At 45.1% G+C, this 16210-nt stretch overlaps 1 protein-coding gene and 1 pseudogene across 2 annotated transcripts; one reads left to right on the top strand and one right to left on the bottom strand.

Moving 5' to 3' along the window:
* The first annotated feature begins 119 nt into the window (after positions 1-119).
* On the top strand, positions 120-6169 carry LOC120104382. Of its 2 annotated transcripts, none has more exons than XM_039115328.1 (3): positions 120-2595; positions 2720-2999; positions 6034-6169. In XM_039115328.1, exons 1-3 carry the CDS (start codon positions 2380-2382, stop codon positions 6045-6047), a joined length of 510 nt encoding a protein of 169 aa, XP_038971256.1. In that variant the 5' UTR covers positions 120-2379; the 3' UTR covers positions 6048-6169. The 2 variants fall into 2 exon arrangements, with proteins under 2 accessions (XP_038971256.1, XP_038971255.1); XM_039115327.1 differs by lacking the exon at positions 6034-6169 and adding an exon at positions 3104-4241.
* Positions 6170-12049: 5880 nt separating this feature from the next.
* Positions 12050-14144, bottom strand: LOC103707025 (annotated as a pseudogene).
* Between the last annotated feature and the right edge of the window lie 2066 nt (positions 14145-16210).

Here is a 16210-nt window from a genome sequence, read left to right as displayed (position 1 = left end):
GTTGCTCTCTTGTAGGCTTTGTTTGGAACCGGTTTTGATGACACCTAGTTTTAGAGAAGGAAGATCAAGCGGCGTGAATGAGACTCGGTTTTATGGGTTTCAAATTTATCTCGTGTTTGGTAAAAGATGCTGTTGGGAGAATGTGTTTGGATGCTAAGGACATGTTAGAATATACTGTGTAGTTATTTATAGGGGTTTGAAGCTATATTTCTGGAAAGTGGATAGGTTTGTCCTCTCTAACTTCACTATTTCTTCCTTAAAAAAACACAATTCAAGTTAATTGCTTTATATATTCCAAAAAAAAGAGAGAATAATTTAATATTAATTATGTAATATTATACTATTATAATATAATATTATCCATTGTATCATATTAAATATTGATTATATAATATTATTATGTTATTAAAGGAAGGAGAAGGCTGAAGGACTTGGGAGATGGGATGGAGGCTATTATTGTCTTTTTACCTCAATAAAATGTCGGCAAAGGGCCCGCCAACTAGAGCTAATTATGGGCCGAGGCTCGGGCCTAAATTCTATTCATTTTTAATCACACTTCAGGCTGGGCTGATGTAAAACTTGATGTTATTTATACTTAAGTTTGGCCCGTGATTAGCTATGCTCCCAACTGCTGACGACCGAGATTAGGATTGATGAAAATGAGGATAAGAAAGTCTGGCATCAAGGGCAAGAAGAAGGATGAGGGTTTATGGGGATGGGGTGTGTGTGAGAGAGAGATGGGCTGTTGAGACGGGATTGGAGATATATTCCGAAATTTTCTTTCGTTCTTTTGAAATTTTTTGTTATTTTAGTTTTGAAATCTAATTAGATCTCATCTCATTTGATCAAGGAAAAAACAAGAAAGAATAAGGAGACAGAGCATGCTGGGGAGAAAGATCTTAGAATTTAGATGAGGTAACAAATATTTTTTTTAAAAAATAAATACGTGAAAGAGCAATTGAGACAGAGTTGGACGGTCTGATCAGAAACCACATGGGTCTTCGAATATGGAGAGCCTACCTAGATTTCTCTCACCAAAACTCTCCACCTTGACTTGAAACAACTATATGCCCTCTTCTTTTTTTTTTTAACTGGCATTTCATATTGCCATCACATGAGTACAGCCAGACAAGTCAAAAGAAAAAAAGTGATACAAAGAAGAAGAGATTCCAGTGGCCCTCGTTCAAACAAACTTATCGAAGTGCCGAGCCATGAAGAAAGCAATCTAATCTATAGCTCTGTTTGTCTTCCGAAAAATGTGTGATGACTCTATCTCGTTTGAAAAATGTGTGATGACTCTATCTCGTTGGGTGCTTCAGCTCGAACTACCGCTTCGCATTCAAATGGAAAAGGTCGCGACGCGTCCCATGAGTGCCGCAAATGCCTCAAAGGTAAGGAAGCAAACGGAACTTCAACACATGCATTACCAAAAGTAAGTACGTCTCGAGCCTTTTAATACTACCTGAGGAGGATTGGTTGACGTTAGATGGCGTGTCGCCCATGTGGGACACCCACCGAAAAGGGCAGATATATATATATATATATACACACACACCTCACATGACCACCTCATTGCGCATATAAACCATCTCCAAATCTACCCCTTGACCACCATCCATATGCTCTCTTAATAGCCAACACACTCTAATCTTGCGCTCTGCTGTCTTCCCACCACCTTGCCTTTGATAAATTCCAACTCTCAATTGATTCTCTGATCTGATGCTTTTTTATTTTAAGGGTGGAGATAGAGAGAGACAGGAGCGACAGAGAAAATATTTGTATAGAAATCTATCAGGGTTGCTGTCCTTGACCACCAAAGATTCGCACGTACCACAACTATTGTCATCACATTACAGCTAGCGAACATGCATGTAAAGTTTGGTGATTAAATTAGTCTTAAGATAACTCGAACTATGACTATGCATGTTCACTCACGTTACAAATTGCTGTGAATTGCTTGACGTTAGATCCTGCGATGGCTGTTCAAACCACCGCATGACCATTCGGAGGTCACTAGTACTCGTGGCAGAAGGAAGAGGGAGTTTGAAGGTAACGTACAGCTCATGAATCTGATCTTTCTTCATTTTGTTTGCCGAACAAAGTATCTTGCCGACATCGTTTTCGACCTACTTTTAACGACATTTGTCAAATGCTTAGATGAACTGAAACCAACAGATTTGGTCATATATAATCGAGGTGTTTCACCCCAGAGCTGGAAAGTAGAATTGGAAGAAGAAGAGGATGAGGAGGGAAATAAAAGAACATTCGCAATTCTAATGAGGAGAGAGGACATGCTTTTATAACACACTGCACTCGAAGCATCTCAGAAGCCTCTATTTGAATCAAAATTTGTGGCACCCTGAGAACAGCGAGCTGAGGATGGGCCACAAGGCAGGGTCCCCAAACGTAGGCTGCAAAGTCCTACCAATATGTGATTCTGCGTCGACTGGCTCTAATGGTGGGGAGAGCAGCAATGGCTCCGAGAAAGATGTTCGCAAGGGCCAGCCAAGGAAGGCAGTTTCTCGAATGAAGGAGCTTCTTAGATGGGCTGCTGCTGCCAAGTCCCATAAAGGTGGAAGCAAGGGATGGAAGAAGGTAAGCACTTAACAAAGGGGAAGCTGCGTCTTGGTTGCTTGCTCCTATGATCTGAAGCTACTGATCTCTTATTTTCTTTAAGCTGTATAAGTACTGATCTTTAATCTCATTCTTATCGACGAAGGTCTTCTACTTCCAAAAGAGCGTGGCTCTTAAAGCCCAAGTGGATGATACAAGTTCAAATTCTAGTAGAAGTTTCAGATGGGATGTGGGCGGCTGCTCGACTTCATCATCCGTGTATTCTCCAGTATCGCTGGCATCGATGTCTGGATATGATCAAACATGGGCGAAGAATTCTTCCAATCTTTCAGCTAATTTTCGGAGTTCAGAATGTGATGCGAATGCTAGCTCGAAGACTGAAGATTACGTGAGGACCGGACATTGGATAACTACAGACTCTGACTGTAAGCTTCATCAAATCTTTAATTTCCCCATGTCTTCCCATGTGAGGTAGAGAATTGTTAAGGGTTACGTGTGACCTTTTCTTATCTGTTCCATGAATTGGCAGTTGTGGTGCTGGAACTCTGAAGCACTCATGCTTTCAGATACCTGCGGCATTGAGCAAACTGATGGATTGCTCAGATATTTCTTGGTTCTCAAGCACGATGTCTTGTGGAGGGTTAATATTTTGGCTTCCTCAAACCGAAGGATGTGCATTGTTTTTGGGAGAAAATGGACCAATAAGTTGAAAGACCAAAATGGTGGACATGGAGTAACCCACGCAGGGATCTGTTTACTTCTCAATGAGTTTTGAGAAAAAATTCTGAGTGATTGATTTTAATGTTTGGATCAATAAGTCTTCTCTCCAACCTCAGGATCCCTTGGAAGAGAATCCAATTCAGACGGCATCAGGTCCGGCGCTCGAGTCTTCCAAAGCCACCGGGGATCATAGAAGGAGCTGCCTGCTTGAGAGCCATGGGGGCGGTGAAAGATTAATACGGTGAAACTAGTTCCTTCTTACGGTTTGTTTAGATGATTAGGCTAAAAATTTTATTCAATTTGTTGGTTGGACTAGTAAGCAAAATCGTAAGATTATATGCTAGACTAAATCTATATTCATAAGTGCCCATGAATAGCTTTGAAAGGAGCCAATCTGAACCTTATATAGGAAGAAGGAAAAAAAAAATAGTATGTAACCCTAGAGTTATATGATTCAGGCCGGCTCATTCCAAATCGATTCAAGAATATTTATGAATATAGGTCTAATCCAATTTATAATTTTATAATTTTGCTGGATAGTTTTGAATAGTTTTGTACTAGGCTAATTTATGAATTCGATAAAATTTTTAGCCTAATTATTCAAAATAATGTAAGAGGAGGAAAAAGATTTTGCCCTTAACAGTTCCGCATGAACTTCTTAAATTGGGTGGGGGAGGGCTTGCGGGTATTCTATCTCGGAGGAAACAGCCGTGGAGATCTCGAACTCCCTTCGGGCCAAGGAAAAAGAGAGAGCTGCTGTGCTTGTGCGATGGCTTCTGTTGGTCCTTTGCTTTTGTGAAGACCCGAACTGAAGTCGGCAAGGAGTGCCGACTTCAGTTGGATCATCGTGGGTTGCCCACGAAGACCATGCCGGCCGAACGGCCAGCGTGATCTCCGCAAGCCACCCCTCTCTTCCCTCTCTCCCTCTCTCCCCCTCTCTCTCTCTCTCTCTCCCTCTCGTTCTCTTCTCTGAGAGCCCCATTCCTTCCTCTTCTTTTCCCCCTCTTTTGAGACGATCGCCGGAGCCGTAGGTGCCGCCGGAGCCGCCAACGCCGTCGGGAATCCATTCCCCGACAACCGGAGGTGAGGAAGATAACTTATTTACTATTTTTTTTATGAATTTAAGGGGAAAGGAATGAGAGTATGTTTTCGGTTTCACTTCCCTATTTCGGAGATGATTTTTTTGTAGGATTCGTCCGACCAACGGTGGCCGGTCGGGGTCAATCCGGCCGAAACCAGTTCGGCCGGAGGTGGGCGAACGGAGGCCGGGCTTCCTAGCCTCGGTCCCTCCCTTCCTCCCTTGCTTCCTCTTCTTCTTCCCTTCTTCTTTCTCCGCCCGGCTCGGGACAGCGGCGTGGCCGACGGCGGCTGGCCGAGCACCGCCGCCGAGGGCCACGGTCGGCCGCCGAGGACCGACCGGAGCCACCAGCCACCCCCCCTTCTTTCTTTCTTCTTCTTCTTCTCCTTCTTCCTCTTCTCCTTCTTCTTCTTCTTCTTCTTCTTCTTCTTCTTCTTCCGGCTGGGTTTTCCTTGCTTTGAAATCCGTGCCTCAAGTGGGGATCAGACCATGAACCGGTTTAGATTATGAACCGGTTCCATCTAATCCTTGTATTTGGTTTGATCTAGAATTGAGTGAGTGGATTTGGGTTATGGTTTGGATCTGAGTCAGAAATTTGGGTTAGTCTGACTTGAGTCTAATCTGGTCTGATCAGACCTGGCTTGGGTTGGGTCTGAGTTTAAGTGAATGGGTTTTGTTATGGTCTGATCAGACCTGGTCTGGGTTGGGTTGGGGGTCTGTTTTTGGGCTGAGTTGGGCTTGATTGGATCTGTAGGCTGGTTTGATTTGGGCCCGAGATCTGATCTGGACCTGTAATCTGGTTTGGTTCAATTGGGCCTAATCTGTGTTGGGCCACAATTGACTTGGGTCTAAAGGATTCTGATTTTAGGGTATATGTTTGATCTTGGGGGCCCATTCTTGGATTTATGAACTTAGGAATTTAAGGGGTTGGAATTAGTTTAAATTATGTTTCTAAATTAATTAAATAATTAATATTTATGTTTAACCAGGGGTTCGTGATATCTGTGGCAGGAATTTTTTAAGCGATCCCAGGTAGGTGACCGTTGCTTTAAAGTAGAATTTTAACATGTATCTTGCATATGTTGATTTATTAATTTATTATTGGCAATACGTGTTAGAATTAGAATTAAATATTTAATTTTATAAATTATTATGTGCTTTACTGTTGGGAGTATGATTATGACTTTGATTTGGAAAGTTGATTTATTGATTTTTAAAATCCGCGTGACTATAGTCTAGGCCCCGCCAATGGGATGATACGTTGGCCCTGTCGACTTGTACTGAGGAACTAGTTCCGACACCGCGACCACCGGTGATAGAATAGTGGCGGCACAGGGGTGCGTTTTGCTCTTCGGAGCGGCTCAGTGGAGCGTGAGTTTGGCACCAGGGGGTGCGGCACAGTGGTGCGTTGGCTCAGTGGAGCGGCTCTTCGGAGAGTTGTATTGGCACTTCGGTGTAACCATGCCACTGGGTGATGTGGCCGTAGTCATGCGGTTGAGATATTTTGAGTCTCGGATCGGGTTTACAGATTATTGTGTGGATTTTTGGATTTATGAGTTTAGCTGCTTTTATATGCATTATGACATGTTATATGATGACTTTATTGCATGATGTTGCCTACTGAGCTGTTAGCTCATTCCTACTATTTACATTTTTTACAGGTGATGATATGTGACTATGGGGATTACGGGGTGGAGTGATCATGATGTAGTTAGCTAGTAGATATTGACTTTTTCTTTTGACTTATGTATATATGGACATTTGAATTGAAAGTTGGAATTTATCTTTGTTTAGCTATTGATGTGGAATTTGATTTATCTGCCTTGCGCGCCTGCGGGGTCCGCCCTGCAGGTGCGCGGCGTCTGCTCGCGCCCCGGGCTTCGGGTTCGGGGCGTGACAGATTTATTGGTATCAGAGCTTAGGTTAACGATCACTAGGGACATCAGAACAAAAAAAAAAAAAAAACAATAACTAATGAAAACCCTAGGAGCATAGGGACACATGTGAGGAAATGAGAGTGGGGTAGTAAACTCATAGGAAGATTTTTGACTTAACCCTAACTTGTGGTATTATGTCTGTATCAGGATGCCGCCCCGCCGTACTCGTATACCACCTCGTCGTCTGATTGAGACGATGGGAGATGATCCGGCGACTCCTCGCCCAGCTGAGCGAGTTCAGGAAGAGGAGATTGCTCCGACAGTTTTAGACCGACCAGAACAGGATCAGGCGGGAGGATCGACCCCAGTATTGGAACTGGTCAGGGAGGTGGTTTGGTCAGACAGCAGAGGGACCCACATCCACAGCATCCCTCTGCTAGCTCGTCGGATCAGGGGAGGAGCATTGCAGAATTCCGGAAGTTGGCTCCTCCGGCCTTCAAGGGAACTACCGATCCCCAAGAGGCCGAATGGTGGATAGATGAGATGGAGAAGGCTTTCAGGGCCATGGGTTGTACTGAGGAGGAGAAGATCAGATTTGCCACCTATATGCTTCAGGACCGGGCTCATCATTGGTGGGAGTCTGTGGAGAGGACTATGATGCAGGATGCAGGATATGTGACCTGGCCGGGATTCCGCATGGCCTTCTACTCCAAGTATTTCCCTTCCAGTCGTATCAGGGAGTTGGAGAGGGAGTTTTTGAGTCTCTCTCAGGGGAGTATGACTGTGGAGGATTATGAGGCTGAGTTCGATCGACTGTCACGTTTTGCACCATCTCTTGTCCAAGACCCTAAATCTAGGATGAGTAGATTTGAGGAAGGACTGAGGCCTCGCCTGCGTCAGGGTTTAGCTGCTGTTCACTCGACTGATTATGATGACCTAGTTGACAGAGCTAAAAATATGGAGATCATCTGGAAGGAGACACAGGATGCTCAGAAAGGGAAGTCAAAGAGGACCAGGGACTTTGATTCTGACGGTGAGCGGCATCTGCGCCGACCTATGCAGTTCCGTCCAGGAGCAGGGCAGCGAGTTCCATATGGGAGGACTGCACCGGATCGCAGGGGGATATCAGGAATGTGCTTCAAGTGTGGCCAGACTGGACATAGAGCTGTTGAGTGTCTTCAGACACGGCCTGGTATTGGGGCATGTTTCAGGTGTGGTCAGCAGGGCCACCGGATAGCTGAGTGCCCTCAGACTCAGACAGTTTCTGGAGTTTGTTTCGGGTGTGGTCAGCCGGGTCACAGGATTTCCAATTGTCCTCGTACTAGATCTGCGCAGAGGCCACCGAGTTCTGTAGCTCCTCAACGACAGACTTCCTTTACTCCAGTACAGGCTACCCAGTCAGCTGTCCTCAGGCAGCAAAGGGAAGGAGGATCTCGCACCCAGGGACGGGTATATGCACTGACACAGCAGGATGCTCAGGCATCCAACACGGCAGTGACAGGTACCTTATTAGTACATTCTACTTATGCATATGCACTATTCGACTCAGGGGCCACACACTCTTTTATTTCATCCACATATGTGCATAAGCATGACATATTTTGCTCACCCTTGGAGAGAGAATTATGTGTTAGTACCCCAGCTGGGGGTAAGATGATCACCTCACTGATATGCAAGTCTTGCCCAGTAATTGTAGAGGGTAGAGACTTGAAAGCTGACCTTATTGTCATGGACTTACATGAATTTGATTTAATTCTGGGTATGGATTGGTTAGCTATATATCACGCTACCATTGACTGCTTCTCGAAGCGGGTGACTTTCCGAATCCCTGACATTGAAGAGTTTTATTTTGTGGGTGATGGAGGGTGTGTCTCCCCTCAGATAGTGGCAGCCTTACAGGGTATTCGGTCTCTCAGGAAGGGGTGCTCTGTGTATATGGCAGCCGTCATGGATTCTGAACAGTCGGAACAGAAAATTGAAGACATACCCGTGGTCAGGGAATACCCTGATGTTTTTCCTGATGAGCTTCCTGGTTTACCACCAGTTAGAGAGGTGGAATTTGCCATTGATCTAAACCTTGGTACGGCACCCATATCTAGACCTCCTTACAGAATGGCCCCTGCTGAACTAAAAGAACTGAAGGAACAGTTGCAGGAGCTATTGGATCTGGGTTTCATTCGACCCAGTGTCTCTCCTTGGGGTGCACCAGTGTTATTTGTGAGGAAGAAGGATGGCAGTATGAGGCTATGCATTGATTTCCGGGAAATTAACAAAGTGACTATCAAGAACAGGTACCTCCTGCCCCGGATTGATGACTTGTTTGATCAGCTTCAGGGTGCCCAGGTGTTTTCAAAGATTGATCTGCGATCTGGATATCATCAATTGAGGATAAAGGAGTCTGATATAGCCAAGACTGCCTTCCGCACCAGATATGGCCATTATGAGTATCTGGTGATGCCTTTCGGGTTGACAAATGCTCCAGCTGCATTTATGGATCTGATGAACAGGGTATTTAAACCTTTCTTGGACAAATTTGTAATTGTGTTTATTGATGACATCTTAATCTATTCCAAGAGTCATACTGAGCATGAGCAACACTTGAAAATTGTTTTGGAAATTTTGAGACAGAATCAATTGTATGGGAAACTGAAGAAATGTCAGTTCTGGCTGGATCAGGTGATGTTCTTGGGACATGTGGTATCTAAAGAAGGAATTATGGTTGACCCGAAGAAGATCGAAGCTGTAGTTGACTGGAACAGACCGACAAATGTATCAGAGATCCGCAGTTTCCTTGGATTAGCCGGCTATTACAGAAGATTTGTAGAAGGCTTCTCTAGTATTGCTGGGCCCTTGACTCGACTCACTCGCAAAGGAGTGAAATTCGAGTGGTCAGATCAGTGTGAGAAGAGCTTCGAGGAATTGAAGCGCCGGCTAGTTCAGCACCTATTTTGACTCTGCCAGTCACGGGTGTTGATTATACTATTTACAGTGATGCCTCTAAGAAGGGTTTGGGCTGTGTGCTGATGCAGAATGAAAAAGTTATTGCCTACGCCTCTAGACAGCTCAAGCCTTATGAAGAAAACTATCCCACACATGATCTCGAGCTTGCAGCAGTTGTATTTGCTCTGAAAATATGGAGGCACTATTTGTATGGAGAGACATGTCAGGTATATACTGATCATAAAAGCCTGAAATATCTCTTTACTCAAAAAGAGCTGAACATGAGACAGAGGAGGTGGCTGGAGTTGTTAAAAGATTATGATCTGACTATCCACTATCACCCTGGAAAGGCAAATGTAGTAGCAGATGCACTGAGCCAAAAATCTTCAGGGAATATTGCAGCCTTGATTACTACTCAGAAGGATATTCTGGAAGATCTTGGGTCCAGAGATGGTGCAGCAGACAGTGGAAAAGATTCAGTTGATCAGAGAACGACTCCGAGCAGCTCAGAGTAGACAGAAAAGCTATGCAGATATCAGGAGGCGGGAATTGGAATTTCAGGTCGGAGATCATGTGTTCCTCAGAGTATCCCCTTCTAAAGGGATCATGCGGTTTGGAGTTCGAGGCAAGCTCAGTCCGAGATATGTGGGACCCTTCGAGATTCTCGAGAGAGTTGGATCTGTTGCTTATAGACTGGCACTTCCACCTGCTCTATCGGGAGTTCATTCTGTATTTCATGTCTCCATGCTGAGGAAGTATATTGCTGATCCAAATCATGTGATTGATGTGGCACCTTTGCAGCTTCGCGCCGATCTTACATATGTGGAGCAGCCTGTCCGTATAGTGGATAGGAAGGACCAAGTCTTGAGAAGACGCACTATCCCATATGTCAAGGTCCAGTGGAGCAATCATAGTGAGAGAGAAGCCACCTGGGAGCTGGAGGAGGAGATGAGAGAGAAGTATCCAGCCTTGTTCTCGGATTGAGGTATGTTTTTAATTTCGAGGACGAAATTTCTTTTTAGTTGGTTAGAGTGTGAAGACCCGAACTGAAGTCGGCAAGGAGTGCCGACTTCAGTTGGATCATCGTGGGTTGCCCACGAAGACCATGCCGGCCGAACGGCCAGCGTGATCTCCGCAAGCCACCCCTCTCTTCCCTCTCTCCCTCTCTCCCCCTCTCTCTCTCTCTCTCTCCCTCTCGTTCTCTTCTCTGAGAGCCCCATTCCTTCCTCTTCTTTTCCCCCTCTTTTGAGACGATCGCCGGAGCCGTAGGTGCCGCCGGAGCCGCCAACGCCGTCGGGAATCCATTCCCCGACAACCGGAGGTGAGGAAGATAACTTATTTACTATTTTTTTTATGAATTTAAGGGGAAAGGAATGAGAGTATGTTTTCGGTTTCACTTCCCTATTTCGGAGATGATTTTTTTGTAGGATTCGTCCGACCAACGGTGGCCGGTCGGGGTCAATCCGGCCGAAACCAGTTCGGCCGGAGGTGGGCGAACGGAGGCCGGGCTTCCTAGCCTCGGTCCCTCCCTTCCTCCCTTGCTTCCTCTTCTTCTTCCCTTCTTCTTTCTCCGCCCGGCTCGGGACAGCGGCGTGGCCGACGGCGGCTGGCCGAGCACCGCCGCCGAGGGCCACGGTCGGCCGCCGAGGACCGACCGGAGCCACCAGCCACCCCCCCTTCTTTCTTTCTTCTTCTTCTTCTCCTTCTTCCTCTTCTCCTTCTTTTTCTTCTTCTTCTTCTTCTTCTTCTTCCGGCTGGGTTTTCCTTGCTTTGAAATCCGTGCCTCAAGTGGGGATCAGACCATGAGCCGATTTAGATTATGAACCGGTTCCATCTAATCCTTGTATTTGGTTTGATCTAGAATTGAGTGAGTGGATTTGGGTTATGGTTTGGATCTGAGTCAGAAATTTGGGTTAGTCTGACTTGAGTCTAATCTGGTCTGATCAGACCTGGCTTGGGTTGGGTCTGAGTTTAAGTGAATGGGTTTTGTTATGGTCTGATCAGACCTGGTCTGGGTTGGGTTGGGGGTCTGTTTTTGGGCTGAGTTGGGCTTGATTGGATCTGTAGGCTGGTTTGATTTGGGCCCGAGATCTGATCTGGACCTGTAATCTGGTTTGGTTCAATTGGGCCTAATCTGTGTTGGGCCACAATTGACTTGGGTCTAAAGGATTCTGATTTTAGGGTATATGTTTGATCTTGGGGGCCCATTCTTGGATTTATGAACTTAGGAATTTAAGGGGTTGGAATTAGTTTAAATTATGTTTCTAAATTAATTAAATAATTAATATTTATGTTTAACCAGGGGTTCGTGATATCTGTGGCAGGAATTTTTTAAGCGATCCCAGGTAGGTGACCGTTGCTTTAAAGTAGAATTTTAACATGTATCTTGCATATGTTGATTTATTAATTTATTATTGGCAATACGTGTTAGAATTAGAATTAAATATTTAATTTTATAAATTATTATGTGCTTTACTGTTGGGAGTATGATTATGACTTTGATTTGGAAAGTTGATTTATTGATTTTTAAAATCCGCGTGACTATAGTCTAGGCCCCGCCAATGGGATGATACGTTGGCCCTGTCGACTTGTACTGAGGAACTAGTTCCGACACCGCGACCACCGGTGATAGAATAGTGGCGGCACAGGGGTGCGTTTTGCTCTTCGGAGCGGCTCAGTGGAGCGTGAGTTTGGCACCAGGGGGTGCGGCACAGTGGTGCGTTGGCTCAGTGGAGCGGCTCTTCGGAGAGTTGTATTGGCACTTCGGTGTAACCATGCCACTGGGTGATGTGGCCGTAGTCATGCGGTTGAGATATTTTGAGTCTCGGATCGGGTTTACAGATTATTGTGTGGATTTTTGGATTTATGAGTTTAGCTGCTTTTATATGCATTATGACATGTTATATGATGACTTTATTGCATGATGTTGCCTACTGAGCTGTTAGCTCATTCCTACTATTTACATTTTTTACAGGTGATGATATGTGACTATGGGGATTACGGGGTGGAGTGATCATGATGTAGTTAGCTAGTAGATATTGACTTTTTCTTTTGACTTATGTATATATGGACATTTGAATTGAAAGTTGGAATTTATCTTTGTTTAGCTATTGATGTGGAATCTGATTCATCTGCCTTGCGTGCCTGCGGGGTTCGCCCTGCAGGTGCGCGGCGTCTGCTCGCGCCCCGGGCCCCGGGTTCGGGGCGTGACAGCTTTTGTTGTTTGGCTTCCGTCATGTATCTCAAAATTCTCTTTGCCTCTCCCCTCTGCACCCTCGGGAGTCCCTGGATTCTTCTTACTTCCTCTCGGTTTTGTGTTGATCATCCCTGTCCAGGTGGTTGCTATTTATATATTCTGGCCTCTTCTTGTCATGGAACGAACAGTTGGAGCTTCTTCAATTGATGATATTTTGGTTCTCTCGCTTTGCAATGATGGTGCCTGCTTCTCTCAGTTGGATGCTTTGTTGTTGAATTGGTTGACTCCACCCCTCTATGATCATTTTGACGTGGAACGCGAGAGGCTTAGGGGATCCTGCAAAGAGGTGTACTGTCAAGGATGTGGTTCAAGATTTTAGTTGTGATGTTCTCCAGCTATTCTTCAATCCATGGGAGGAGCAAAAATTTCAGATCGAGTTTGCCTGGATGCATGCTACCAGCTCTACTCTACAGGGGGATAGTGGTTGGATGGAATCAGTTGTTCTTCTCATCGCTTAAATCCTCCATCAAGAAGTTTTCAAGAGTTATCTATTATTAGAGATCGAAGAATTTAACAGTCCTTGGTTGATTGGTGGAGACTTCAACATCACCAAGGCCATCTGGGATAGGCGGATGAAAAACTGGCATTCATGAAATAGATCTCCCCTCGTGGTGACTAGATTAATATTGAACTGAAGTGTTGGGACTTCACTTGGTCCAATGGAAGAGATCACCCCTCTATGGCCAGATGGGACAGATTTTTATTCTCTCTCTCTCTCTCAAAAAAAAAAAAAAAACAAAGAAACCACCTTCATTGCAACGAAGCTCATGAAAGAGGTATTATTTAAAAAGAAATACTCTGTATCCATCCATATATCCATTGAGCGAACTATCACCAAAGCGCATCACTGAATAAAAGGGGGATGCTGGTGACCGTATACAGCACACGAACAAGCTTATTTGCATCATTCTACAGGCTATATGTATATATATATACACATCCACAAAGGTTCGCATATGCGCACACGCACGCACACATGCACTTTATGCTATATATCAATCTGCTTACGGACACCAAGACGATTGCAAGGCATGGAGGCCCATCAGCTCTCCATCAAATCCTGTACTCGAGTATCCGATATCGTCGAACAGCGGCACATACTGGAAATCCTCCAGCCCAAAATCCTCAGCCTTCAGCAACCCTCGCGACATAATCATCTAACTCATCAAGACGGCCGCCGCCGCCGCCGCCGCCGTCATAGAAATGGGTCGGTGGTTCGATACTGCTATCGGGGAAGCTCACCCTTGACCCTCCGGTATCAGTGCTGGTTGACTGGTTCGGAGAGCACGAGATCTCCGACTTGACCGATGCCGATCCGACAGAGGACGAATCAGGCAAGTTGAGCCGCGCACAGTCGCCATAGAGGCCGCGGGCGGCGGCATCATAGGCCTGGGCGGCCTCGAGGGAGGTGTTGAAAGTCCCGAGCCAGATGCGGGTGCCACGGTTGGGCTCCCGGATCTCGGCGACCCACTTCCCCCAGGTCCTCTGGCGAACACCTCTGAAGGTGCAGCCCTGGTTCTCAGGCCCACCCTTCCCTTTCATGCAGCCTTTCCTGGACCTCCTCAGAGGGCAGCACTTCTTGTGCTTCTTTTCTTCAGGTCCCATGGGAACTGCACCAACTTTGTACAGTGATCCACAGAGGGGACAGGGGAGGAGGGTTTGGGGGATGTAAAGGGGTGGGAGGAGGGTCCCTATCTTATCACGGAAAGGGGTGGGCTTGGGGTCAGCGCGGCGGCGAGGGAGGACGCCAACTAAGCGAGAGTAAGCAGCCTCCATGAAGAAGAGGGCGGAGGGTGACACGAAGCTGTCGGTATCCAGACCAGGGACCGGCCATACGTCGGGAGGAAGTAGGCTCCACGTGTCAATGGCCTCCCCAGGGGAAAGGGCGGATGACACGTGGCGCGAGGTCGTTCTACCTGGCTAGATTTTCGAATGCCCGGGGTTTGGATTGAAGTGCTCTGAAAACTTAATTGTGACTTATATCAACCAAGTCAACTACAAATTTTGTTGTATTTTGACGTTAAATTAAGGAGTTACCACGTTAGCTGAAGATATTGATCAGTTAAAATTGACTATAGAATGGCTCCTGCCTAAACTGATCGATGAGTCAAATCTAGGTCTAGCTCATATATTTAGACTGATTTAAGCTGGATTTTTTTGTTGAAGTAAGATCTATGAGTAATCTAACTTATTTGCAACTCTAGAAATAGTTACATGCTAGTAGTTTGACCTACCAGCCCATGACATGTGGAATATTTACTGTCCTCTCTTATGACACAAATTATTTTGAGCCTTCTTACATGGTCTCGAGTCTCCCTTCAATATACCATTAATAATTAGGGCATCATATACAGTATATAATTTTCATAAAAATATATGTTTATTAGTTTTGCTAAAAAAGGAGCAACAAGAGAAGCGTTGAGAGCTCGTTCATCAGGAGATGATCCCATGATCACAATGGTTCAACATGGGGCAGGATCTCTCAGCAATGGAATGGAGCAAAAAATTTCTTTCACTTAAAATGGAATTAATATTCTCCACCTCAAAGTGCCAGGTTGAAGATATATAATTCCTATGATAAATCTTGCAATTTGGGCCTTGACTTTGAAAGATTCAAGTTGATGAACTCCGCTGTATATATAAACATGGGCAGAATCAATGGCTTTGTTATCAAAAAAATAAAAAAAGTAAAAAAAAAAAAAAAACCGAGGCAGAATGGAAAAGGTTGAGAATAGATTGTAGATCATTGTCTATGGAATAATTTTGGAAGCAAATTCCCTAATGGAGTGCCCATCTGCAACTGTTATGAAATTCCATTCAAAAACTCCATCTCTCCTGTGCAAAGGCTCATGGTCCCATTATGTTCATAATTTGAGCAAGCTAAAAATCAAATACCATACACTTTTTCGATATGAAATTATTATCTAATGAATTCAATGGTTCCAAACTAGTAAATAAAAACCATCATTTTATAGCTATTTGGTTTTAATTTTTTTTAACAAAAAAAATTAAAAACGAAAAGCGATGGAATATACCATTGGGATAGCCGAAATGGCTGCAAATAAAACAACACCTTACCTACTTGTTCATTGTCATCCTAACACACCAATTCTCTCACTGACGTAGCTCAAGGCCATTTGCTTTGAAGGAACGGAGGCATCTTTGACCCTTCCCCCAAAAAAAGGGACACTCTCTGCAGTCTTCTCCCGACTCGCCCAATAATTCCAAGTTCTTTTGTACCTAGCCTTGCTTTCCGTCAGCCTCGATTTGAGTACAGAAAGAAGCCTAACCAAACGTTTTCACGACCATGCGATTAAAACTTACCAAAATTAAAACCGTGGAGAAACCTTGACCGTCTGATCGTTGGACACTGATTCACTCGCTAGAGGCTCCTTTCAGCTCGGCTGTGGAGCCGCAACAGCAGAATAATTTATTCACAGTTGTGCGACCAGCACGTATTTCATGACTCTGAAAACGGGAACTGCTTTAAAATCGTGCATGTGAACGAAATCCTCGCGGACCACGGTCGATTTCGGATTGGTCAGATAATCATCTCTCGCTAACTCGTATCGAGCATCAAACAGCAAATATTTTAGTCAACACGTGCCGTACTACTATTGCTCAGTGGCACGGGAATCTGGTATCGGAGGCGGGCCCTCGACGATGGGTGTCTCCTCCCCCTTGCATTGCTCCCTACTTGCCCTCTTAGAACTTGGGCGGAGAGAACTGAAAAATCGGAAAAATGACCGGCTTCCTCCTACGAGG

Source organism: Phoenix dactylifera, chromosome 18 (assembly GCF_009389715.1).
Source record: "Phoenix dactylifera cultivar Barhee BC4 chromosome 18, palm_55x_up_171113_PBpolish2nd_filt_p, whole genome shotgun sequence".
Classification (NCBI taxonomy): Eukaryota; Viridiplantae; Streptophyta; class Magnoliopsida; order Arecales; family Arecaceae; genus Phoenix; species Phoenix dactylifera.
Note: the sequence above shows the minus strand (reverse complement) of the source record. Positions and strands in the feature narration are given on the sequence as shown.